Here is a 25,999-nt window from a genome sequence, read left to right on the forward strand (position 1 = left end):
GCTCCTCAACTTGAAACGGGCACTTACGAACTCCTGTGAAATAACACGAGATGGATAACTCCCCCTTCTCTGCTGCAGCAGAATGTGACTACCTATTGCGCAGATTATTGTGTCAATTGATTCGAAAAGAGGGCTGGCATTTGTCACCAATGTGCCTCGTTTTATTTCTGAAATATAACTCCCAGAAAATATTGTCTGTGTTTTTGAAATTGAATAACCTCAAAAGAAAGAAATGATCCAGTCAATTGCTAAAGAAGAGTCTTGCCGCTGCATTCTGGAATGAAGAAAAGAATGAAATGATAAAGTACAATCAAATGAAGAAAGAGAGCGGGCTGTGTCGGATGCGCCAGCCGGGAATCGAACCCGAGTCACAAGAATGGGAATCTTGTATGATACCACTACACCACTGGCGCTGCTGGGGAAGCTCTGGCTTGCGTCCTTGAAGCAAATTCATAGAAAGCGTCCCATGGGGCAAGATGATGTCTTAATGATTATCCTTATTAGTCTGTTGTCGATCTGCTTAATACGTACCTAGCCAATCACATCATCACAGGTGCAGAGACAATCAGTATGAAGGCGAACACGATTTCGTTAACGTGTGCCCATTTACAAGTTCAATGAATGTATACATAAATAAAGCAGATCTGGGTTTTCCTCTGAAACATTAAGGACTGGTTTCATAAATGCGTCCATAAGTCCATAAACGCCACGAGTGCAACGTGCAACTCTATTGTAGCTGCTGTTACTGTACGATTCATCGTGATACGTGTGTGTTTTATTTCAGCTGTAACTCGCCCTGGTTAAGCACGTCTACGGTGTAATTTAAAAATATTACAGAAATTGTCATTTGCAGTTACAAATCTGTAGTAAGAGTAATACGTTAAGGGAGTCAAGTTCAGCAATTTAAAATACAAATCTACTAACACATATCTTGATAAAGATTACAATAATAACAATAATAATAATACATAGCAAATATTTATTTTAGTGTTGCACATGGAAAGTTTTCTTACAGTAACTTCTGAATATAATGTTGTCTATACCCTTTTAGCTATTCGTAATATCTCTTAACAGAAACTTGTATATTTTTAGCTGTCTCCAATCATCTAAAGCATACAGAATAAGACAGCCACAAAAGTCCTTTCCACACCAGGCTCTATCGCTCGTAGTGTTGCTTTCTGTCACTGTCTTTAAAACGAGACACAAACCAAACCCACAATCGCTCCGCTCCTCCCACATCAGGGCGTGGACTTCCGACACTGGCCTGGTTTTCCTGTGGCGCTTTATTAGAACAGCAAGAGATAACACTATGTTTCTGTCTTTATTCGACCGCATGTGTGGGTGTAACTTTGTAATTGTTTAATGAGGTCCCGCAACGTTTGGGGTGAAATGCAAAGTAATCTAATAGTAAAGTAACTAATTACTTTGCCCAGAGAGTAATAAGTAAAGTATCTTGTTACTGTTTATATGAGTAAAGAATACAATGTAATACATTGTATTCTTTACTCATATAAACAGTAACAAGATACTGGAAGTTTAGCCATCAGAGGATGGGTACATGGTGGTCATAAAGGGATGGACATGGTCAGAAACAATGCTCAGGTAGGACGTGGCATTTAAACGAGGCCCAATTGGCACTAAGGGGCCTAAAGTGTGCCAAGAAAACATCCCCCACGCCATTACGCCACCACCACCAGCCTGCACAGTGGTAACAAGGCATGATGGATCCATGTTCTCATTCTGTTTACGCTAAATTCTGACTCTACCATCTGAATGTCTCAACAGAAATCGAGACTCATCAGACCAGGCAACATTTTTCCAGTCTTCAACTGTCCAATTTTGGTGAGCTTGTGCAAATTGTTGCCTCTTTTTCCTATTTGTAGTGGAGATGAGTGGTACCCGGTGGGGTCTTCTGCTGTTGTAGCCCATCCGTCTCAAGGTTGTACGTGTTGTGGCTTCACAAATGCTTTGCTGCATACCTCGGTTGTAACGAGTGGTTATTTCAGTCAAAGTTGCTCTTCTATCAGCTTGAATCAGTCGGCCCATTCTCCTCTGACCTCTAGCATCAAGAAGGCATTTTCGCCCACAGGACTGCCGCATACTGGATGTTTTTCCCTTTTCACACCATTCTTTGTAAACCCTAGAAATGGTTGTGCGTGAAAATCCCAGTAACTGAGCAGATTGTGAAATACTCAGACCGGCCCGTCTGGCACCAACAACCATGCCACGCTCAAAATTGCTTAAATCACCTTTCTTTCCCATTCAGACATTCAGTTTGGAGTTCAGGAGATTGTCTTGACCAGGACCACACCCCTAAATGCATTGAAGCAACTGCCATGTGATTGGTTGGTTAGATAATTGCATTAATGAGAAATTGAACAGGTGTTCCTAATAATCCTTTAGGTGAGTGTAAGTGCGCAGGCTGTAAGATTTGGGCGCTTTAAACGGCACGGTGTACTTGAACATCGTCATCATCACGTTGACACACATGCCATCTAAAACGCGCGTTGTCTTTACATGTTGGCTTGAAGTTAAACACAGACCGTCGTCAGGACTAGGGAATTAGCGGGGACAGGTGCCAGGTGTGATACATTGGAGGCACACGCACTAACACCGAGCTCATTGGCTCTACTAAGCTACTAAAAAAGAAGTGTTAACCAAGCACCGACCGATGCGTTTTCTCCCACTGAATTGTGCACCTCAAAAGTCTACCAAATGCAGACTCCTTAAGCAAAGCATTGTCCCCCACAGGACACCGACTTATATGTAGACCCTCCCTCTCTCCATAATCAATCCATCAGCAAGGAACGGACCTAAATTCATGAGTAAATTACACATGCATTCAAAGCAATATGTAGAGCACGCTGTATCGGATATGCACCACTACTACTACTACTACTACTACTACTACTACTACTACTACTACTACTACTACTACTACTACTACTACTACTACTACTACTACTACTACTACTACTACTACTACTACTACTACCAATAATAATTTAAAGAGGAGCGTTTCACCACCCGCCTTGAAAGCAGTGAGCTCTTGTGGCAAGGGTAGCACGTCTGACTCTAGATCACAAGGGTGCGTGTTCAAATGACGTCGGGGTCAGTGTTTTGTACACCAGCAGTAACCAGTAACACTAAGGTTGCATGAGTAATTGCACAGCTGACAGTGTAAAGTGCTTACCACCTTGTCGTTGATCTTGCAAAAAGGTAAACAGAAGTATTTTCAAGTTGCCACAGAGAGAGACCGGAGAGTACAGGTGAGAGGTAGCCATCTTGTTGTTTGACTAGTTTCAGAATAGTCTTAGCATTGCTCATTTTGTTTTAAGTTTGCCTTAAATTGACGTTAGCATTGTCTGTAGTTTGCCTAAATTGAAGCCAATTCAGTTCAGCTGCTGAGGTGGTGAAAGTAAACAGGTTGTAGAATCTGTTGATCTGTAGAATCTTGATCTGTCTAGGACTAGCAGGAATTCTGTTGCAGGAGGAGCCAGGTGGGGCCAATTAGGTGTGAATTAGGGGTAAAACCTAGGAGAGTTGAGACCTTAGGGCAGGACAGCGTAGAGATCTGCTGGGTTACAGTAGGTCGTAACCGCAGAAAAGGGCGTGCACACCCCGTAGAGACACCCCAAGAGCTTGAATTGCCCAACAGGTTCCAACTGCTGGACACTGAGTTGGACAGTGACAGCTCAGAGGGTGATGGGGGGCAGTTGAGCACCAGAGCACCATGGTGCCCAATCCCCCCCCAGACGAAGGAGGTAGTTATAGTAGGAGACTCAATTCTTAGAGGTGTAGATCACACAGTGTGTTCTAGTGACATGGAGACCCGCATTGGTATCTTGCCTGCCTGGTGCTCAGGTTGCAGATCTCCCTAAACTAGTAGACGGGCTACTGGCCAAAGCCGGGGGGAATCCACTGGTCATGGTCAGGGAGACAGGCAGAGATTAGAAAGTTTAACACGTGGTTGAAAGCTTGGTGTAGGGAAGAGGGGTTTAGGTTTATGGAGCATTGGTCTTTCATCTGGGATAGATGGGACCTGTACAAACCGGACGGTCTACATCTAAACAGAAGGGGGGCTAATGCATTGGAAGAGCGTATGTGCAGTGAAATTGAGAATCATTAAACTAGGAACCAGGGGGGCAGGGAGCTTTGACAATGGGAGATGTTCCACTAAGGAAAGGAAACCAAGGGAAACTGCCAGTAGGAAAGTCCTGAAAACGGAAAACAGGAGACACTTCTTTACACAGAGAGTAGTCACAATCTGGAATAAACTACCCAGCGATGTGGTAGAATCTGAAAGTTTGGGAACATTTAAAAATGGTCTGGAAAGGATCCTTGGATCACTTCGATATTAATGAACACCAAACGAGCACGATGGGTCGAATGGTCCCCTCTCGTTTGTTAACTCTCTTATGTTCTTAAAAGTGTCTGAAGCAGCATGAAAGAGCACACTAGGCAGCTGAGAACAGACAGAGAGGGGAGTGTATATTGCATTGGCCGGGAATCGAACCCGGGTCAACTGCTTGGAAGGCAGCTATGCTAACCACTATACCACCAACGCTTAGAAACTGCTTCCCAACAATATCTCACTGTGGTCGAACATGATTCCAGGATTGCAAAGTGGCAGGCAATTCGTTTTCCAAATTGCAATCGGTGAACATTTGGGAAGCCCTGCGTTATCTGCAGTTTCCTGTTCCTGAGTGCGGAAGGAAAATGTCCATTAGCATCTTTCCAGATTGCACTTTATTCAGACCTTTCCGAAATGAAACAAAACCAAAGTTGAAACATAGCAGAGGATGGTTTCGATCCATCGACCTCTGGGTTATGGGCCCAGCACGCTTGCAACACGCCTGTACAAACCGGACGGTCTACATCTAAACAGACGGGGGGCTAATGCATTGGAAGAGCGTATGTGCAGTGAAATTGAGAAGCATTTAAACTAGGAACCAGGGGGGCAGGGAGCTATGACAATGGGAGATGTTCCACTAAGGAAAGGAAACCAAGGGAAACTGCCAGTAGGAAAGTCCTGAAATGTTTGTACCTCAATGCCAGGAGTATAAGGAACAAGATGTTAGACTTGGAAGCCACAGTGCTGGTGTGTGACTATGATGTTGTAGGAGTGACAGAAACATGGCTTACAGAAAATGATGGGGATGAATACAAGTTGGAAGGATACACACAGTTTAGGTGAGACAGGCAAAATCGAAGAGGGGGTGGGGTAGCATTATATGTGAAAAATGACATTGAGGCAGAAGAACTTGTATTAGATCCCAGTAACGGAACAGAATCTTTGTGGGTGAAACTTTTGAACAAGAGATCTGGAGGATTAGCGGTAGGAGTGTGTTACAGGCCACCAAACTCAGATATTCAGAAAGATGCTGCATTGTAAAGTGTAATCAGGACTGCATGTAGCAAGGATGTGGCTGTTATAATGGGGGATTTCAATTTCCCAAACTTAGACTGGGAAAGCCCAGTGGGGACTACAGAAGCAGAAATGGAAATGGTTGAGATGGTAAATGACTGCTTTCTAACTCAATTTGTCAGGGAACCAACCAGAGAGAGCGCATGTATTGACTTGATCTTTTCAAATGACCAAGATAGAGTCAGGGGGACAGTAGTTAGAGAACCAATGGCAAGTTGTGATCACAATATGGTTGTCTTTGAGGCATTCTTTCAAAAAACAAGGTCCAAGTCTAAAACAATGGTCTACAATTTTATAAAAGCAAACCTTGAAGGTATGAGATGGCACTTAGAAGAGGTAGACTGGAGCACACTGGATACAGAGTTAGTTGAAAATGCATGGGTATATTTTAAGAATATACTACTCGAGGCTCAGGAGCAATTTGTACCAAAACTTAGCAAATTGAGGAACAAAAAACATTGGCCAAAATGGTATAATAGAGGTATGCAAAAAATTTAAAGAGGAAGACAATGTTGTATAGTGCATACAAAAGGGATGGTGACGAAACAAAATACATAGAATATGTTGAGCTGCAAAGAGATCTTAAGAAAGGGATCAGGAAAGCAGAGAGGGAATTAGAAAGAAACATAGCTCTTGGAGCTCAAACCAATGCAAAGAGCTTTTTTCAATATCACAACAGCAAGCGGTTAATAAAGGAGGAGGTGAAACAGATAAAGGGCAAAAACGGAGGTATCTTGGAAATTGAACAAGATGTGGCAAATATTCTAAATGAGTATTTCACAGAGGTTTTTTCAAAAGAAAAAACAGATGACATGCCACAGGTTGACAATCAGTCCAGTCAAACCCTAAGAGAGATCAGGATAAATGAGGAGGAGGTACTAAAGGGACTAGCAGAATTAAAAACAAACAAATCACCTGGGCCAGATGGGATATTTCCAACAGTACTTCAAGAAAAAAGGTGGCTCAGCAGATACAATCTTGGCAGCACAGGCTATTCAGAGGAACTTAGATAATATTCAGTTGTGGGCTGACACCTGGCAAATGAAATTCAATGTGGACAAGTGCAAGGTAATACATGCAGGTAACAAAAATGTCCACTATAATTACACTATGGGAGGTACAGATCTACATGAAGTAACGCATGAGAAAGACCTAGGAGTCTATGTGGACTCCTCACTTTCTCCATCCAAGCAATGTGGGGAAGCAATAAAGAAGGCAAACAGAATGCTAGGGTATATTGTCAAAAGTGTAGAATTTAAAACAAGGGCAGTAATGTTAAGACTGTACAATGCGCTAGTTAGACCTCATCTGGAATACTGTGTACAGTTCTGGGCACCACACTTCAAAAAGGATATTGCTGCCTTAGAGGCAGTTCAGAGGAGAGCAACCAGACTTATTCCATTTCTTCAAGGGAAAGTCCTACTCGGAGAGACTGAGGGAACTGAACCTTTTCACCCTGGAACAGAGGAGACTACCCGGGGACACAAATGGAAATTGGGCTTCAAGGCATTCAAAACGGAAAACAGGAGACACTTCTTTACACAGAGAGTAGTCACAATCTGGAATAAACTACCCAGCGATGTGGTTGAAGCTGAAAGTTTGGGAACATTTAAAAATGGTCTGGAAAGGATCCTTGGATCACTTCGATATTAATGAAAACCAAACGAGCACGATGGGTCGAATTGTCCCCTCTCGTTTGTTAACTCTCTTATGTTCTTAAAAGTGTCTGAAGCAGCATGAAAGAGCACATTAGGCAGCTGAGAACAGACAGAGAGGGGAGTGTATATTGCATTGGCCGGGAATCAAACCCGGGTCAACTGCTTGGAAGGCAGCTATGCTAACCACTATACCACCAACGCTTAGAAACTGTTTCCCAACAATATCTCACTGTGGTCGAACATGATTCCAGGATTGCAAAGTGGCAGGCAATTTGTTTTCCAAATTGCAATCGGTGAACATTTGGGAAGCCCTGCGTTATCTGCAGTTTCCTGTTCCTGAGTGCGGAAGGAAAATGTCCATTAGCATCTTTCCAGATTGCACTTTATTCAGACCTTTCCGAAATGAAACAAAACTAAAGTTGAAACATAGCAGAGGATGGTGTCGATCCATCGACCTCTGGGTTATGGGCCCAGCACGCTTCCGCTGCACCACTCTGCTCCTTGGCCACTCAGCCACCTGTTAACTTCACAGCCACTCCTATATTGCATATTGCAAGCAATACAAGTTTGCAAAGACCTGCGTTATTTCCAATTTCCTGTTCAAGACTGCACACCGAGCTTCTCCATGCGCTGGAGCAGCTTTCCAGGTTTCAGTGCCTTCACATTTCACCCTGTATGTGCTGTGGGAAGCATCATGTCAATTGTGTTGTACTAAGCGGATCGGGGCTCAGTCTGAGCTCAGATCCGAGCTTAAAAATGACCGTGCTTCTGAGCAGCTGGGACTCAAAGCCACACTCCCTGGCTTAGGAACCCAGTGTCTGATCCACTAGGACACGGGGGCTCAGCCAGACAGTATCGGAAAATGGAAATAAATAAATAAATTAATAAATAAAAAGATGCGGCGCGTTACACAATAGACACCAGGTAAAGAAGTGAATAGTTACAGGAACTGTCACGTAAGCTCCTCAACTTGAAACGGGCACATACGAACTCCTGTGAAATAACACGAGATGGATAACTACCCCTTTTCTGCTGCAGCAGAATGTGACTACCTATTGCGCAGATTATTGCGTCAATCGATTCGAAAAGAGGGCTGGCATTTGTCACCAATGTGCCTCGTTTTATTTCTGAAATATAACTCCCAGAAAATATTGTCTGTGTTTTTGAAATTGAATAACCTCAAAAGAAAGAAATGATCCAGTCAATTGCTAAAGAAGAGTCTTGCCGCTGCATTCTGGAATGAAGAAAAGAATGAAATGACAAGTACAATCAAATCAAGAAAGAGAGCAGGCTGTGTCCGATGCGCCAGCCGGGAATCGAACCCGAGTCACAAGATTGGGAATCTTGTATGATACCACTACACCACTGGCGCTGCTGGGGAAGCTCTGGCTTGTGTCCTTGAAGCAAATTCATAGAAAGCGTCCCATGGGGCAAGATGATGTCTTAATGATTATCCTTATTAGTCTGTTGTCGATCTGCTTAATACGTACCTAGCCAATCACTACATCACAGGTGCAGAGACAATCAGTATGAAGGCGAACACGATTTCGTTAACGTGTGCCCATTTACAAGTTCAATGAATGTATACATAAATAAAGCAGATCTGGGTTTTCCTCTGAAACATTAAGGACTGGTTTCATAAATGCGTCCATAAGTCCATAAACGCCACGAGTGCAACGTGCAACTCTATTGTAGCTGCTGTTACTGTACGATTCATCGTGATACGTGTGTGTTTTATTTCAGCTGTAACTCGCCCTGGTTAAGCACGTCTACGGTGTAATTTAAAAATATTACAGAAATTGTCGTTTGCAGTTACAAATCTGTAGTAAGAGTAATACGTTAAGGGAGTCATGTTCAGCAATTTAAAATACAAATCTACTAGCACATATCTTGATAAAGATTACAATAATAACAATAATAATAATACATAGCAAATATTTATTTTAGTGTTGCACATGGAAAGTTTTCTTACAGTAACTTCTGAATATAATGTTGTCTATACCCTTTTAGCTATTCGTAATATCTCTTAACAGAAACTTGTATATTTTTAGCTGTCTCCAATCATCTAAAGCATACAGAATAAGACAGCCACAAAAGTCCTTTCCACACCAGGCTCTATCGCTCGTAGTGTTGCTTTCTGTCACTGTCTTTAAAACGAGACACAAACCAAACCCACAATCGCTCCGCTCCTCCCACATCAGGGCGTGGACTTCCGACACTGGCCTGGTTTTCCTGTGGCGCTTTATTAGAACAGCAAGAGATAACAGTATGTTTCTGTCTTTATTCGACCGCATGTGTGGGTGTAACTTTGTAATTGTTTAATGAGGTCCCGCAAAGTTTGGGGTGAAATGCAAAGTAATCTAATAGTAAATTAACTAATTACTTTGCCCAGAAAGTAATAAGTAAAGTATCTTGTTACTGTTTATATGAGTAAAGAATACAATGTAATACATTTCTTTTTGTGAGTAACGACACCATCACTGCTCTTTTCTATCTCGTTTTGCATGTATGTTTGTTGTTGACAGAGATACAAAGTTTGAGAGAAGACAGGCTGGCATTGGGGATGTAGCTCAGTGGTAGAGCGCATGCTTTGCATGTATGAGGTCCCGAGTTCAGTCCTCGGCATCTCCAGACTGTCTTTTAATGGAGCCCGTGCACTATGTCATTGGATGCACATAGCAAGTACCGAACAAATCGGGAGCCCGTGATTCATCGGTCACACTAGCATGGGCCTTTTCGGCACTCTCTCCCAGCATTCGTCCGAGAAACATCGTGTGTGTATGTATTCATTGTGAGAAGTGAAACAATGGGCCAGATTGCAAGCTGGTTCTGTATACACTCACCTAAAGGATTATTAGGAACACCATACTAATACTGTGTTTGACCCCCTTTCGCCTTCAGAACTGCCTTAATTCTACATAGCATTGATTCAACAAGGTGCTGAAAGCATTCTTTAGAAATGTTGGCCCATATTGATAGGATAGCATCTTGCAGTTGATGGAGATTTGTGTGATGCACATCCAGGGCACGAAGCTCCCGTTCCACCACATCCCAAAGATGCTCTATTGGGTTGAGATCTGGTGACTGTGGGGTCCAGTTTAGTACAGTGAACTCATTGTCATGTTCAAGAAACCAATTTGAAATGATTCGACCTTTGTGACATGGTGCATTATCCTGCTGGAAGTAGCCATCAGAGGATGGGTACATGGTGGTCATAAAGGGATGGACATGGTTAGAAACAATGCTCAGGTAGGACGTGGCATTTAAACGAGGCCCAATTGGCACTAAGGGGCCTAAAGAAGGAGGTAGTTATAGTAGGAGACTCAATTCTTAGAGGTGTAGATCACACAGTGTGTTCTAGTGACATGGAGACCCGCATTGGTATCTTGCCTGCCTGGTGCTCAGGTTGCAGATCTCCCTAAACTAGTAGACGGGCTACTGGCCAAAGCCGGGGGGAATCCACTGGTCATGGTCAGGGAGACAGGCAGAGATTAGAAAGTTTAACACGTGGTTGAAAGCTTGGTGTAGGGAAAAGGGGTTTAGGTTTATGGAGCATTGGTCTTTCTTCTGGGATAGATGGGACCTGTACAAACCGGACGGTCTACATCTAAACAGACGGGGGGCTAATGCATTGGAAGAGCGTATGTGCAGTGAAATTGAGAAGCATTTAAACTAGGAACCAGGGGGGCAGGGAGCTATGACAATGGGAGATGTTCCACTAAGGAAAGGAAACCAAGGGAAACTGCCAGTAGGAAAGTCCTGAAATGTTTGTACCTCAATGCCAGGAGTATAAGGAACAAGATGTTAGACTTGGAAGCCACAGTGCTGGTGTGTGACTATGATGTTGTAGGAGTGACAGAAACATGGCTTACAGAAAATGATGGGGATGAATACAAGTTGGAAGGATACACACAGTTTAGGTGAGACAGGCAAAATCGAAGAGGGGGTGGGGTAGCATTATATGTGAAAAATGACATTGAGGCAGAAGAACTTGTATTAGATCCCAGTAACGGAACAGAATCTTTGTGGGTGAAACTTTTGAACAAGAGATCTGGAGGATTAGCGGTAGGAGTGTGTTACAGGCCACCAAACTCAGATATTCAGAAAGATGCTGCATTGTACAGTGTAATCAGGACTGCATGTAGCAAGGATGTGGCTGTTATAATGGGGGATTTCAATTTCCCAAACTTAGACTGGGAAAGCCCAGTGGGGACTACAGAAGCAGAAATGGAAATGGTTGAGATGGTAAATGACTGCTTTCTAACTCAATTTGTCAGGGAACCAACCAGAGAGAGCGCATGTATTGACTTGATCTTTTCAAATGACCAAGATAGAGTCAGGGGGACAGTAGTTAGAGAACCAATGGCAAGTTGTGATCACAATATGGTTGTCTTTGAGGCATTCTTTCAAAAAACAAGGTCCAAGTCTAAAACAATGGTCTACAATTTTAGAAAAGCAAACCTTGAAGGTATGAGATGGCACTTAGAAGAGGTAGACTGGAGCACACTGGATACAGAGTTAGTTGAAAATGCATGGGTATATTTTAAGAATATACTACTCGAGGCTCAGGAGCAATTTGTACCAAAACTTAGCAAATTGAGGAACAAAAAACATTGGCCAAAATGGTATAATAGAGGTATGCAAAAAATTTAAAGAGGAAGACAATGTTGTATAGTGCATACAAAAGGGATGGTGACGAAACAAAATACATAGAATATGTTGAGCTGCAAAGAGATCTTAAGAAAGGGATCAGGAAAGCAGAGAGGGAATTAGAAAGAAACATAGCTCTTGGAGCTCAAACCAATGCAAAGAGCTTTTTTCAATATCACAACAGCAAGCGGTTAATAAAGGAGGAGGTGAAACAGATAAAGGGCAAAAACGGAGGTATCTTGGAAATTGAACAAGATGTGGCAAATATTCTAAATGAGTATTTCACAGAGGTTTTTTCAAAAGAAAAAACAGATGACATGCCACAGGTTGACAATCAGTCCAGTCAAACCCTAAGAGAGATCAGGATAAATGAGGAGGAGGTACTAAAGGGACTAGCAGAATTAAAAACAAACAAATCACCTGGGCCAGATGGGATAAATCCAACAGTACTTCAAGAAAAAAGGTGGCTCAGCAGATACAATCTTGGCAGCACAGGCTATTCAGAGGAACTTAGATAATATTCAGTTGTGGGCTGACACCTGGCAAATGAAATTCAATGTGGACAAGTGCAAGGTAATACATGCAGGTAACAAAAATGTCCACTATAATTACACTATGGGAGGTACAGATCTACATGAAGTAACGCATGAGAAAGACCTAGGAGTCTATGTGGACTCCTCACTTTCTCCATCCAAGCAATGTGGGGAAGCAATAAAGAAGGCAAACAGAATGCTAGGGTATATTGTCAAAAGTGTAGAATTTAAAACAAGGGCAGTAATGTTAAGACTGTACAATGCGCTAGTTAGACCTCATCTGGAATACTGTGTACAGTTCTGGGCACCACACTTCAAAAAGGATATTGCTGCCTTAGAGGCAGTTCAGAGGAGAGCAACCAGACTTATTCCAGGTCTTCAAGGGAAAGTCCTACTCGGAGAGACTGAGGGAACTGAACCTTTTCACCCTGGAACAGAGGAGACTACCCGGGGACACAAATGGAAATTGGGCTTCAAGGCATTCAAAACGGAAAACAGGAGACACTTCTTTACACAGAGAGTAGTCACAATCTGGAATAAACTACCCAGCGATGTGGTTGAAGCTGAAAGTTTGGGAACATTTAAAAATGGTCTGGAAAGGATCCTTGGATCACTTCGATATTAATGAAAACCAAACGAGCACGATGGGTCGAATTGTCCCCTCTCGTTTGTTAACTCTCTAATGTTCTTAAAAGTGTCTGAAGCAGCATGAAAGAGCACATTAGGCAGCTGAGAACAGACAGAGAGGGGAGTGTATATTGCATTGGCCGGGAATCAAACCCAGGTCAACTGCTTGGAAGGCAGCTATGCTAACCACTATACCACCAACACTTAGAAACTGCTTCACAACAATATCTCACTGTGGTCGAACATGATTCCAGGATTGCAAAGTGGCAGGCAATTTGTTTTCCAAATTGCAATCGGTGAACATTTGGGAAGCCCTGCGTTATCTGCAGTTTCCTGTTCCTGAGTGCGGAAGGAAAATGTCCATTAGCATCTTTCCAGATTGCACTTTATTCAGACCTTTCCGAAATGAAACAAAACCAAAGTTGAAACATAGCAGAGGATGGTTTCGATCCATCGACCTCTGGGTTATGGGGCCAGCACGCTTCCGCTGCGCCACTCTGCTCCTTGGCCACTCAGCCACCTGTTAACTTCACAGCCACTCCTATATTGCATATTGCAAGCAATACAAGTTTGCAAAGACCTGCGTTATTTCCAATTTCCTGTTCAAGACTGCACACCGAGCTTCTCCATGCGCTGGAGCAGCTTTCCAGGTTTCAGTGCCTTCACATTTCACCCTGTATGTGCTGTGGGAAGCATCATGTCAATTGTGTTGTACTAAGCGGATCGGGGCTCAGTCTGAGCTCAGATCCGAGCTTAAAAATGACCGTGCTTCTGAGCAGCTGGGACTCAAAGCCACACTCCCTGGCTTAGGAACCCAGTGTCTGATCCACTAGGACACGGGGGCTCAGCCAGACAGTATCGGAAAATGGAAATAAATAAATAAATTAATAAATAAAAAGATGCGGCGCGTTACACAATAGACACCAGGTAAAGAAGTGAATAGTTACAGGAACTGTCACGTAAGCTCCTCAACTTGAAACGGGCACATACGAACTCCTGTGAAATAACACGAGATGGATAACTACCCCTTCTCTGCTGCAGCAGAATGTGACTACCTATTGCGCAGATTATTGCGTCAATCGATTCGAAAAGAGGGCTGGCATTTGTCACCAATGTGCCTCGTTTTATTTCTGAAATATAACTCCCAGAAAATATTGTCTGTGTTTTTGAAATTGAATAACCTCAAAAGAAAGAAATGATCCAGTCAATTGCTAAAGAAGAGTCTTGCCGCTGCATTCTGGAATGAAGAAAAGAATGAAATGACAAGTACAATCAAATCAAGAAAGAGAGCAGGCTGTGTCCGATGCGCCAGCCGGGAATCGAACCCGAGTCACAAGAATGGGAATCTTGTATGATACCACTACACCACTGGCGCTGCTGGGGAAGCTCTGGCTTGTGTCCTTGAAGCAAATTCATAGAAAGCGTCCCATGGGGCAAGATGATGTCTTAATGATTATCCTTATTAGTCTGTTGTCGATCTGCTTAATACGTACCTAGCCAATCACTACATCACAGGTGCAGAGACAATCAGTATGAAGGCGAACACGATTTCGTTAACATGTGCCCATTTACAAGTTCAATGAATGTATACATAAATAAAGCAGATCTGGGTTTTCCTCTGAAACATTAAGGACTGGTTTCATAAATGCGTCCATAAGTCCATAAACGCCACGAGTGCAACGTGCAACTCTATTGTAGCTGCTGTTACTGTACGATTCATCGTGATACGTGTGTGTTTTATTTCAGCTGTAACTCGCCCTGGTTAAGCACGTCTACGGTGTAATTTAAAAATATTACAGAAATTGTTGTTTGCAGTTACAAATCTGTAGTAAGAGCAATACGTTAAGGGAGTCAAGTTCAGCAATTTAAAATACAAATCTACTAGCACATATCTTGATAAAGATTACAATAATAACAATAATAATAATACATAGCAAATATTTATTTTAGTGTTGCACATGGAAAGTTTTCTTACAGTAACTTCTGAATATAATGTTGTCTATACCCTTTTAGCTATTCGTAATATCTCTTAACAGAAACTTGTATATTTTTAGCTGTCTCCAATCATCTAAAGCATACAGAATAAGACAGCCACAAAAGTCCTTTCCACACCAGGCTCTATCGCTCGTAGTGTTGCTTTCTGTCACTGTCTTTAAAACGAGACACAAACCAAACCCACAATCGCTCCGCTCCTCCCACATCAGGGCGTGGACTTCCGACACTGGCCTGGTTTTCCTGTGGCGCTTTATTAGAACAGCACGAGATAACAGTATGTTTCTGTCTTTATTCGACCGCATGTGTGGGTGTAACTTTGTAATTGTTTAATGAGGTCCCGCAAAGTTTGGGGTGAAATGCAAAGTAATCTAATAGTAAAGTAACTAATTACTTTGCCCAGAAAGTAATAAGTAAAGTATCTTGTTACTGTTTATATGAGTAAAGAATACAATGTAATACATTTCTTCTTGTGAGTAACGACACCATCACTGCTCTTTTCTATCTCGTTTTGCATGTATGTTTGTTGTTGACAGAGATACAAAGTTTGAGAGAAGACAGGCTGGCATTGGGGATGTAGCTCAGTGGTAGAGCGCATGCTTTGCATGTATGAGGTCCTGAGTTCAGTCCTCGGCATCTCCAGACTGTCTTTTAATGGAGCCCGTGCACTATGTCATTGGATGCACATAGCAAGTACCGAACAAATCGGGTACATGGTGGTCATAAAGTGATGGACATGGTCAGAAACAATGCTCAGGTAGGACGTGGCATTTAAACGATGCCCAATTGGCACTAAGAGGCCTAAAGAAGGAGGTAGTTATAGTAGGAGACTCAATTCTTAGAGGTGTAGATCACACAGTGTGTTCTAGTGACATGGAGACCCGCATTGGTATCTTGCCTGCCTGGTGCTCAGGTTGCAGATCTCCCTAAACTAGTAGACGGGCTACTGGCCAAAGCCGGGGGGAATCCACTGGTCATGGTCAGGGAGACAGGCAGAGATTAGAAAGTTTAACACGTGGTTGAAAGCTTGGTGTAGGGAAAAGGGGTTTAGGTTTATGGAGCATTGGTCTTTCTTCTGGGATAGATGGGACCTGTACAAACCGGACGGTCTACATCTAAACAGACGGGGGGCTAATGCATTGGAAGAGCGTATGTGCAGTGAAATTGAGAAGCATTTAAACTAGGAACCAGGGGGGCAGGGAGCTATGACAATGGGAGATGTTCCACTAAGGAAAGGAAACCAAGGGAAACTGCCAGTAGGAAAGTCCTGAAATGTTTGTACCTCAATGCCAGGAGTATAAGGAACAAGATGTTAGACTTGGAAGCCACAGTGCTGGTGTGTGACTATGATGTTGTAGGAGTGACAGAAACATGGCTTACAGAAAACGATGGGGATGAATACAAGTTGGAAGGATACACACAGTTTAGGTGAGACAGGCAAAATCAAAGAGGGGGTGGGGTAGCATTATATGTGAAAAATGACATTGAGGCAGAAGAACTTGTATTAGATCCCAGTAACGGAACAGAATCTTTGTGGGTGAAACTTTTGAACAAGAGATCTGGAGGATTAGCGGTAGGAGTGTGTTACAGGCCACCAAACTCAGATATTCAGAAAGATGCTGCATTGTAAAGTGTAATCAGGACTGCATGTAGCAAGGATGTGGCTGTTATAATGGGGGATTTCAATTTCCCAAACTTAGACTGGGAAAGCCCAGTGGGGACTACAGAAGCAGAAATGGAAATGGTTGAGATGGTAAATGACTGCTTTCTAACTCAATTTGTCAGGGAACCAACCAGAGAGAGCGCATGTATTGACTTGATCTTTTCAAATGACCAAGATAGAGTCAGGGGGACAGTAGTTAGAGAACCAATGGCAAATTGTGATCACAATATGGTTGTCTTTGAGGCATTCTTTCAAAAAACAAGGTCCAAGTCTAAAACAATGGTCTACAATTTTAGAAAAGCAAACCTTGAAGGTATGAGACGGCACTTAGAAGAGGTAGACTGGAGCACACTGGATACAGAGTTAGTTGAAAATGCATGGGTATATTTTAAGAATATACTACTCGAGGCTCAGGAGCAATTTGTACCAAAACTTAGCAAATTGAGGAACAAAAAACATTGGCCAAAATGGTATAATAGAGGTATGCAAAAAATATAAAGAGGAAGACAATGTTGTATAGTGCATACAAAAGGGATGGTGACGAAACAAAATACATAGAATATGTTGAGCTGCAAAGAGATCTTAAGAAAGGAATCAGGAAAGCAGAGAGGGAATTAGAAAGAAACATAGCTCTTGGAGCTCAAACCAATGCAAAGAGCTTTCTTCAATATCACAACAGCAAGCGGTTAATAAAGGAGGAGGTGAAACAGATAAAGGGCAAAAACGGAGGTATCTTGGAAATTGAACAAGATGTGGCAAATATTCTAAATGAGTATTTCACAGAGGTTTTTACAAAAGAAAAAACAGATGACATGTCACAGGTTGACAATCAGTCCAGTCAAACCCTAAGAGAGATCAGGATCAATGAGGAGGAGGTACTAAAGGGACTAGCATCATTAAAAACAAACAAATCACCTGGGCCAGATGGGATAATTCCAACAGTACTTCAAGAAAAAAGGTGGCTCAGCAGATACAATCTTGGCAGCACAGGCTATTCAGAGGAACTTAGATAATATTCAGTTGTGGGCTGACACCTGGCTAATGAAATTCAATGTGGACAAGTGCAAGGTAATACATGCAGGTAACAAAAATGTCCACTATAATTACACTATGGGAGGTACAGATCTACATGAAGTAACGCATGAGAAAGACCTAGGAGTCTATGTGGACTCCTCACTTTCTCCATCCAAGCAATGTGGGGAAGCAATAAAGAAGGCAAACAGAATGCTAGGGTATATTGTCAAAAGTGTAGAATTTAAAGCAAGGGCAGTAATTTTAAGACTGTATAATGCGCTAGTTAGACCTCATCTGGAATACTGTGTACAGTTCTGGGCACCACACTTCAAAAAGGATATTGCAGCCATAGAGGCAGTTCAGAGGAGAGCAACCAGACTTATTCCAGGTCTTCAAGGGAAAGTCCTACTCGGAGAGACTGAGGGAACTGAACCTTTTCACCCTGGAACAGAGGAGACTACCCGGGGACACAAATGGAAATTGGGCTTCAAGGCATTCAAAACGGAAAACAGAAGACACTTCTTTACACAGAGAGTAGTCACAATCTGAAATAAACTACCCAGCGATGTGGTTGAAGCTGAAAGTTTGGGAACATTTAAAAATGGTCTGGAAAGGATCCTTGGATCACTTCGATATTAATGACCACCAAACGAGCACGATGGGTCGAATGGTCCCCTCTCGTTTGTTAACTCTCTAATGTTCTTAAAAGGGTCTGAAGCAGCATGAAAGGGCACACTAGGCAGCTGAGAACAGTCAGAGAGGGATGTGTATATTGCATTGGCCGGGAATCGAACCCGGGTCAACTGCTTGAAAGGCAGCTATGCTAACCACTATACCAACAACGCTTAGAATCTGCTTCCCAACAATATCTCACTGTGGTCGAACATGATTCCAGGATTGCAAAGTGGCAGGCAATTTGTTTTCCAAATTGCAATCGGTGAACATTTGGGAAGCCCTGCGTTATCTGCAGTTTCCTGTTCCTCAGTGCGGAAGGAAAATGTCCATTAGCATCTTTCCAGATTGCACTTTATTCAGACCTTTCCGAAATGAAACAAAACCAAAGTTGAAACATAGCAGAGGATGGTTTCAATCCATTGACCTCTGGGTTATGGGCCCAGCACGCTTCCGCTGCGCCACTCTGCTCCATGGGCACTCAACCACCTGTTAACGTCACAGCCACTCCTATATTGCATATTGCAAGCAATACAAGTTTGCAAAGCCCTGCGTTATTTCCACTTTCCTGTTCAAGACTGCACACCGAGCTTCTCCATGCGCTGGAGCAGCTTTCCAGGTTTCAGTGCCTTCACATTTCACCCTGTATGTGCTGTGGGAAGCATCATGTCAATTGTTTTGTACTAAGCGGATCGGGGCTCAGTCTGAGCTCAGATCCGAGCTTAAAAATGACCGTGCTTCTGAGCAGCTGGGACTCAAAGCCACACTCCCTGGCTTAGGAACCCAGTGTCTGATCCACTAGGACACGGGGGCTCAGCCAGACAGTATCGGAAAATGGAAATAAATAAATTAATTAATAAATAAAAAGATGCGGCGCGTTACACAATAGACACCAGGTAAAGAAGTGAATAGTTACAGGAACTGTCACGTAAGCTCCTCAACTTGAAACGGGCACATGCGAACTCCTGTGAAATAACACGAGATGGATAACTACCCCTTCTCTGATAAAGCAGAATGTGACTACCTATTGCGCAGATTATTGCGTCAATCGATTCGAAAAGAGGGCTGGCATTTGTCACCAATGTGCCTCATTTTATTTCTGAAATATAACTCCCAGAAAATATTGTCTGATTATCCTTATTAGTCTGTTGTCGATCTGCTTAATACGTACCTAGCCAATCACTACATCACAGGTGCAGAGACAATCAGTATGAAGGCGAACACGATTTCGTTAACGTGTGCCCATTTACAAGTTCAATGAATGTATACATAAATAAAGCAGATCTGGGTTTTCCTCTGAAACATTAAGGACTGGTTTCATAAATGCGTCCATAAGTCCATAAACGCCACAAGTGCAACGTGCACACTTTAGTTCAGTTATAACCTGCTCTATTGTAGCTGCTGTTACTGTACGATTCATCGTGATACGTGTGGTTTATGATTCTACCAATAATGATAATAATTAAGGAGGAGCTGACAATACAGATGAATTGCTCATGAAACAGACTTCCTTTACTTCTGTAGCACGTATTGCAGTAAACATATCGTCCTCTGACAAAACAAACGCCCTGACAAGCTCGTTGAGCAAGCGATGCTCACGAGGGGCATTTCATCCACGTTAAGTAAATCAACAGGCTTCCAGCAATTAACGCCTTTTCCAAATGAATTCCAGACAATGCAGCTGCCCTTAGCTTTAACAATGGCTTGATTAGGTGGAATATGTGAAACAATGAATTTAAACTGCAATTTGAAAGCTATAGGCACTTCAACTTATGTGAACAACATGATACAAAAATGACAGACCTAGCCCTCTAATTCACTGGATATAACAAACACATTAATAAATGTATCCAGGCATTACACACAACATACAAGCAGCAGATACCAATAGGGATGATTCAGCTGGATGTGTTAATTGAGAGATCGCCATAGCAGCTGTTTGTTATTTATGTCTAGCCCTATATAGAGCAGGAGCAGTGCCCTAGTGATTATCACTTTCCGGGCTAGTGTGTCTGTGAGTGAACTGGGGGTTTAGTGGTTATTGCAGAGGCATTGCAGTGCTGTTGTTTAATCCTCTCTTTCCAGTGGCGTTGTCACGTGCTTGTTCTGTGTGCAATGAAGCTGATCTGCATTGCTCTCTGCCTCTGTGTAGGAGTATTATTCCCTACACCGGTCTTTGCCGACAGTGACAATGAGACTTCAAAGGAATCCTCCGATATCAAGACGCTGTCCAAGCACTACCGCATTCTCCCCATGTTCATCCAGGCGTCGGCTCCTCTGGTAGACCCAAAGAAACTCCGGCCGGCCACTGGCAGCAAGCCCATGCCGGATGACCTGAGGCGCATCCTGTTCCCCGGTGACAACCTGCGGAAAGGCGTGCATCCCAAGAAGGTCCAGAACCGAGGCGTTGCAGTGTGGGGAGACTACAGTAAGATGTACGTGGCAGTGCATAAGAACATCAACGGCTTCAGGTGCAGGCCTTCGGAGCTCATGCTGGGGAGCTGCGCCGTCCGTAAGACCACTGAGCACTACTACTACTTCATCTACGGGCTGAACGAGTGTGGGAACAAGCGATCGGTAAGTAGCCGTGTGGTTTCACAGATTTGCACTGTTCCATGCTATGTGTTTTCTGGGAAGTAGTGATAGCTGGATAGCCGTGATGCTGGTTCCTGTATCTTATTGGCTCATCCCTCTTCCATGGTGTCAAACTTAATCCTGTAGATCATTAATGGCCGACTGGTGTACTCCAACACTCTGCGCTACTCCCCTCCAACTTCTTCACACCCAGTAATCCGGGGTGTGTCCTTCACTGTGCCCATCCAGCTTGTCTACAACCGGTATGGATTTGTTTCATCTGAGCAGTAATTGGAGGCAATTGGCTGCCTCCTTCCTGATCTGCTCTGCTGTACTGCCTTTGCAGGTTCCACTATTCCTACAAGATTGGCTACCAGCCCACATTCCCCCAGCATGGCAGCACCCTTCCAGGCATGGACAAATCTGCCTTCTTCAGAGAGCTGAAGAACAGACATGGCTACATCCTGGTCACCACCAATGGTACGGTATCTGTAACTTTGCTGGCTGCTTGTGTGGGGGGTGTGTGTGCATGGATGCATAACCCTGCCCTGCTTCCACAGAGCAGTGGATCAGACTCTCCCCAAAGAACATCTACTACCTGGGTCAGCCCATGTACTTCCAGGCCACAGGCTACTTTGCCACTGAAGGGCAGCGGCTGTTCATCCAGTCCTGCTATGCCACGGCCTCTCCGGATCGGCACTCCAAGCCCAGGTTCACCGTGATTGACAACTTTGGGTAAGGCCGTATTCTTGGTGGCTTAACCAGCTTTCACCCCGTCTTCTGGTCAAGATGCCAATGTCTCTGCTTGCCCACAGGTGCCTGGTAGACAGCAAGGCTGATGGGTGCCAGTCCAGGTTCGTGCCGTACACGAGGAAGGACGTTCTCCGCTTCACCATCGACGCCTTCCTGTTTCAGAAGACCCTGTCCGAGGTATCCAATGCATTCTGCTACGATGGAACCCACTGTGTGACTTTTCAACCATTGCTGAGCCAAGATCTATAGGAAGCCTTTTCCCGAGGATGTGGGAGAACCTTTTTATAGTGACTTGAAGCCAACCCTCCCTGTTTGTTGTCTGCTCCCCTTCAGCATGTGATGACTGAGCTGTACATGCACTGCACCATGACTGTGGCAGAACATGTGACTCCAGGCACCAAATCCTGCACCTACAACCGAAAAGCTAAAAGGTACCTCTATTGCAGCAGCCTGCTGCTAGGGGGAAAAAAACAGGCCTGTGACCCTCTCCTCTTGTGAACAGGTGGGAGGAGCTGTATGGGAACCATGCTGTGTGCACGTGCTGTGACTCCAGGTGTGCTGGGGACCGTGCGGAAGGTGGGTGTACTGGTGCTATGAATCTTGCCTCCGTTCTTTGACTGTCTTGCGAGTACTTCGACTTGCACTCCCTCTATACCCAGCATGCAAATGGCTCCGATTCTGGCACTGCAGGATTGTTTGCTCCATATTGTATTGCTTTGGCTTGGCTTCCACACACGTCCTATTGGCTGTTTGTGTTCTTAATCCGTTACTCCTCAAACCTTCTGCATCTGTATCTCCACCAGGTCAGAGGAGCGGCCTAGTGACCAGTCACCTGCTGCCCTTGGAGCATCCCGGTGCTAAAATGGACTCGGCGGAAGGAGCCCATTGGTCAGGGGAAGATGTGGTTCCAGGATTGGGGTCCCATGCTGAAGGAGAAGCTAGGCAAGTGGACTCTCGGCCAGAGGAGTCTGCAGCAGTTGACGGTCCACCAGCGGTAGAGGTGGATGCCTGGGATGACTCTGAAGAGAGAACCGTGGCATCGGAGGACTATGCAGCTGAACTGTTTAAAGGTGAGGAGTCGTCTTGGGTGAGCTTTCAGGATGAGGATGAAGATGAGCGAGGGGAGTTCCATAGAGAGGAGACTGACGAGGAGGATGAACGATTCCCAGTGTAACAGGATGGCTGGCAGGTAAGGGTCTTCCTCTCCTAGTGCTCCACTGCTTTGTTGCCCAGGCTACAGTGCTCATCTGCTCCTTCTCTCCCCAGGTCCCGGAGGAATTCCAGTGTCTGCTTGTTGCAGTGGAACCAATAAACCTTCAAAATGCATCTGGGTCTCCTCTTTATTCCAATGCACAGCTACCAGTACTTCTGACATGAGGTCCCTATTCTGAGGCCCTGTCAAAGGTGTGCAGTGGCCTATGATGACATGGGCTGAGTCCAGTTTATTGTAGACTGCATGTGGCACAGGGTTCTACCTGCATGTCTTGACACCTGTTCTGATATTTCAGACTTGCTGCAGTTGCTGGTATTCCAACTGATGGAGGTTATGGGGACCTTTTTCTACAAACAGTAGTGCTTGATTAATTGGAGTCCATCTATAGCCAACCTCTCTGACGCTCAAAGCAATCGCGCAGTCCACAACCCTAGCCGGTACTTTTGCATCGGTATCCTTAATATTCTATCCTCAAAGGCTGCTGTCTCAAAAGAGTGAGCGGTGAAGGAGCTGGACTCGAAGTCCAATGGGGTTGCCACCGTGAGCAACATTTGAACCTGTGTGGGTGCAAGCATCTCCTTCATTGTTGTTGCTTGTTTCTAGCTGCTTTCCTGGTGGTGGTTAGCGTTCTTTACCTCCCCTAGATTCTTTCACATGATTCACTCTGCAGAGCGTGGCTGTCAAAATGGTGTCCAAACATTTTTAATGCTCTCTCTCGTTTAACACTTAGTAGACGAGGGGTATGAATTGGATTAAATGAAATCTAAACCCTGCTGTGTCAAGTGAGAGAAATACATCAGGCAAGCACAAATCTATGGGCTGCCAACTGTAACCACCGAGCCCTTTTGCTTCAGAGTGTCCTTTTTCACAGACTGTATTTTTCCAGGTTTAATAAATCCTTAAGTAGTTTACCCACATTTCTATATAATGATAAATCTCTACATTTTGAGAAATAGTTTGACTAAATGCTTAGTTTGCAAAGCCCATATTTTGGATGTATCTACACCGTTAACTTTGAAATAAATATTTAACCTGATCTGGGAGACCCCAAATAAATCTATAGCTTTGCCCCATCGTGCCTGTTTTGGTGTCTATTTAATAATGAAGTGATCCAAGGATCCTATCGAGTCTGGTTTTGAATGTTCCCACATTTTCAGCTTCAACCACATCACTGGGGAGTTTTTTCCAGATATGTGCCAAAAATCTGGGGAAAGAAAATTAAAATTTCTTTCAACATTGATTGCTTTGTGTAGTGTCGTTTTCAGCACAGTCCTCAAATCCTGTTGTCCTTGTCGCCAGAACGGGTGAGTGTGTGTTCCTGGGTGGTAAAAAAAATCCCTTGTCAGAAGTGGGATTCAAAGCCAAGCCTCCAAAGGAGGCCATCCTGACTTGATTTGCTGTGTTCATATTAAGAAATTCCCTATGTCTTGAACAAAAAATAATAATTTTTCAATGACTGTGTTCTGCCAGGGCTTCTTTCACTTTGACTTCTGGGATCATGATACCATTTCACAATTGGCTGAAATAGCTCATTTGGGACAGTGTTAAACTGAAGAGCTAAAGGTCCCTGGGTTGATCCTGAGTGTTGGCATTTTACAAGGAATTTCTTCAGAAAGCACAAGTAACCCTTATATTGCACAGGTGTGCAGATCAGTGTGGTAGAATTCAAAAGGAAAGGAAATGTTGCTGCACCTTAAGTAGCTCCCACTCGTGAATAGTTACAGGAATTGTCACATCCGCTCTTGAACTTGAAATGGATGCATACGAACTCCTGTGAAATAACACGGGATGGAATACTACCTTTTCTCTACTGCAGCAGAATATGACTACCTATTGTGCAGATGACTGTGTCAATCGTTTCCACAAGAGGGCTTGTGTTTGTCACCAATGTGCCTCGTTTTATTACTGAAATATAACTCCCAGAAAGCATTGTCTTTGTGTTTTTGAAATTGAAAACCTCACAAAGAAATGATCCAGTCAATTGCTAAAGAAAATTCTACCTGCTGCATTCTGGAATGAAGAAAAAAATGAGATGACAAGTGCAATCAAAGCAAGAAAGAGAGCGGGCTGTGTTAGATGCGCCAGCTGGGAATCAAACCCAAGTCACAAGAATGAGAGTCTTGTATGATACCACTACACCACTGGTGCTGCTGGGGAGCTCTGGCTTGCGTCCTTGAAGCAAATTCACAAGACCTATAGAAAGAGTCCCATGGGGCAAGATGATGTCTTAATGATTATCCTTATTAGTCTGCAGTCGATCTGCTTAATACGTACCTAGCCAATCACTACATCACAGGTGCAGAGACAATCAGTATGAAGGCGAACACGATTTCGTTAACGTGTGCCCATTTACAAGTTCAATGAATGTATACATAAATAAAGCAGATCTGGGTTTTCCTCTGAAACATTAAGGACTGGTTTCATAAATGCGTCCATAAGTCCATAAACGCCACGAGTGCAACGTGCAACTCTATTGTAGCTGCTGTTACTGTACGATTCATCGTGATACGTGTGTGTTTTATTTCAGCTGTAACTCGCCCTGGTTAAGCACGTCTACGGTGTAATTTAAAAATATTACAGAAATTGTCGTTTGCAGTTACAAATCTGTAGTAAGAGTAATACGTTAAGGGAGTCATGTTCAGCAATTTAAAATACAAATCTACTAGCACATATCTTGATAAAGATTACAATAATAACAATAATAATAATACATAGCAAATATTTATTTTAGTGTTGCACATGGAAAGTTTTCTTACAGTAACTTCTGAATATAATGTTGTCTATACCCTTTTAGCTATTCGTAATATCTCTTAACAGAAACTTGTATATTTTTAGCTGTCTCCAATCATCTAAAGCATACAGAATAAGACAGCCACAAAAGTCCTTTCCACACCAGGCTCTATCGCTCGTAGTGTTGCTTTCTGTCACTGTCTTTAAAACGAGACACAAACCAAACCCACAATCGCTCCGCTCCTCCCACATCAGGGCGTGGACTTCCGACACTGGCCTGGTTTTCCTGTGGCGCTTTATTAGAACAGCAAGAGATAACAGTATGTTTCTGTCTTTATTCGACCGCATGTGTGGGTGTAACTTTGTAATTGTTTAATGAGGTCCCGCAAAGTTTGGGGTGAAATGCAAAGTAATCTAATAGTAAAGTAACTAATTACTTTGCCCAGAGAGTAATAAGTAAAGTATCTTGTTACTGTTTATATGAGTAAAGAA

General features: G+C 43.5%; 1 protein-coding gene and 10 non-coding genes across 11 annotated transcripts; 3 read left to right on the plus strand and 8 right to left on the minus strand.

Annotated features, from left to right (window-relative positions):
* Positions 1-342: 342 nt before the first annotated feature.
* On the minus strand, positions 343-413 carry trnag-ccc (transfer RNA glycine (anticodon CCC)). Its single transcript has one exon. It is a non-coding gene; the product is annotated as a tRNA-Gly (tRNA).
* Positions 414-4,495: 4,082 nt separating this feature from the next.
* trnag-ucc (transfer RNA glycine (anticodon UCC)) lies at positions 4,496-4,567 on the minus strand. The gene has a single exon. It is a non-coding gene; the product is annotated as a tRNA-Gly (tRNA).
* A 2,648-nt stretch (positions 4,568-7,215) lies between these two features.
* trnag-ucc (transfer RNA glycine (anticodon UCC)) lies at positions 7,216-7,287 on the minus strand. Its single transcript has one exon. It is a non-coding gene; the product is annotated as a tRNA-Gly (tRNA).
* Positions 7,288-8,387: 1,100 nt separating this feature from the next.
* On the minus strand, positions 8,388-8,458 carry trnag-ccc (transfer RNA glycine (anticodon CCC)). Its single transcript has one exon. It is a non-coding gene; the product is annotated as a tRNA-Gly (tRNA).
* A 1,187-nt stretch (positions 8,459-9,645) lies between these two features.
* On the plus strand, positions 9,646-9,717 carry trnaa-ugc (transfer RNA alanine (anticodon UGC)). The gene has a single exon. It is a non-coding gene; the product is annotated as a tRNA-Ala (tRNA).
* Positions 9,718-13,028: 3,311 nt separating this feature from the next.
* On the minus strand, positions 13,029-13,100 carry trnag-ucc (transfer RNA glycine (anticodon UCC)). Its single transcript has one exon. It is a non-coding gene; the product is annotated as a tRNA-Gly (tRNA).
* A 1,100-nt stretch (positions 13,101-14,200) lies between these two features.
* trnag-ccc (transfer RNA glycine (anticodon CCC)) lies at positions 14,201-14,271 on the minus strand. The gene has a single exon. It is a non-coding gene; the product is annotated as a tRNA-Gly (tRNA).
* Positions 14,272-15,458: 1,187 nt separating this feature from the next.
* trnaa-ugc (transfer RNA alanine (anticodon UGC)) lies at positions 15,459-15,530 on the plus strand. Its single transcript has one exon. It is a non-coding gene; the product is annotated as a tRNA-Ala (tRNA).
* A 2,808-nt stretch (positions 15,531-18,338) lies between these two features.
* trnae-uuc (transfer RNA glutamic acid (anticodon UUC)) lies at positions 18,339-18,410 on the minus strand. The gene has a single exon. It is a non-coding gene; the product is annotated as a tRNA-Glu (tRNA).
* Positions 18,411-20,212: 1,802 nt separating this feature from the next.
* On the plus strand, positions 20,213-22,890 carry LOC136767395 (zona pellucida sperm-binding protein 3-like). The gene is made up of 9 exons (XM_066721153.1): positions 20,213-20,814; positions 20,959-21,074; positions 21,158-21,291; positions 21,372-21,546; positions 21,627-21,741; positions 21,898-21,995; positions 22,067-22,140; positions 22,368-22,753; positions 22,831-22,890. The coding sequence occupies exons 1-8, from the start codon at positions 20,353-20,355 to the stop codon at positions 22,736-22,738; spliced, it is 1,545 nt and encodes a 514-aa protein (XP_066577250.1). The 5' UTR covers positions 20,213-20,352; the 3' UTR covers positions 22,739-22,753; positions 22,831-22,890.
* A 1,964-nt stretch (positions 22,891-24,854) lies between these two features.
* Positions 24,855-24,925, minus strand: trnae-cuc (transfer RNA glutamic acid (anticodon CUC)). The gene has a single exon. It is a non-coding gene; the product is annotated as a tRNA-Glu (tRNA).
* Between the last annotated feature and the right edge of the window lie 1,074 nt (positions 24,926-25,999).

Source organism: Amia ocellicauda, chromosome 14, assembly GCF_036373705.1.
Source record: "Amia ocellicauda isolate fAmiCal2 chromosome 14, fAmiCal2.hap1, whole genome shotgun sequence".
Taxonomy (NCBI): Eukaryota; Metazoa; Chordata; class Actinopteri; order Amiiformes; family Amiidae; genus Amia; species Amia ocellicauda.

Coding starts and splice junctions, on each gene's coding strand:
- LOC136767395 (XM_066721153.1), top strand. CDS start 20,353: ATGAAGCTGATCTGCATTGCTCTCTGCCTCTGTGTAGGAGTATTATTC. Junction 20,815..20,958: donor AGTGTGGGAACAAGCGATCG/GTAAGTAGCCGT, acceptor TTAATCCTGTAG/ATCATTAATGGCCGACTGGT. Junction 21,547..21,626: donor ACCGTGATTGACAACTTTGG/GTAAGGCCGTAT, acceptor GCTTGCCCACAG/GTGCCTGGTAGACAGCAAGG.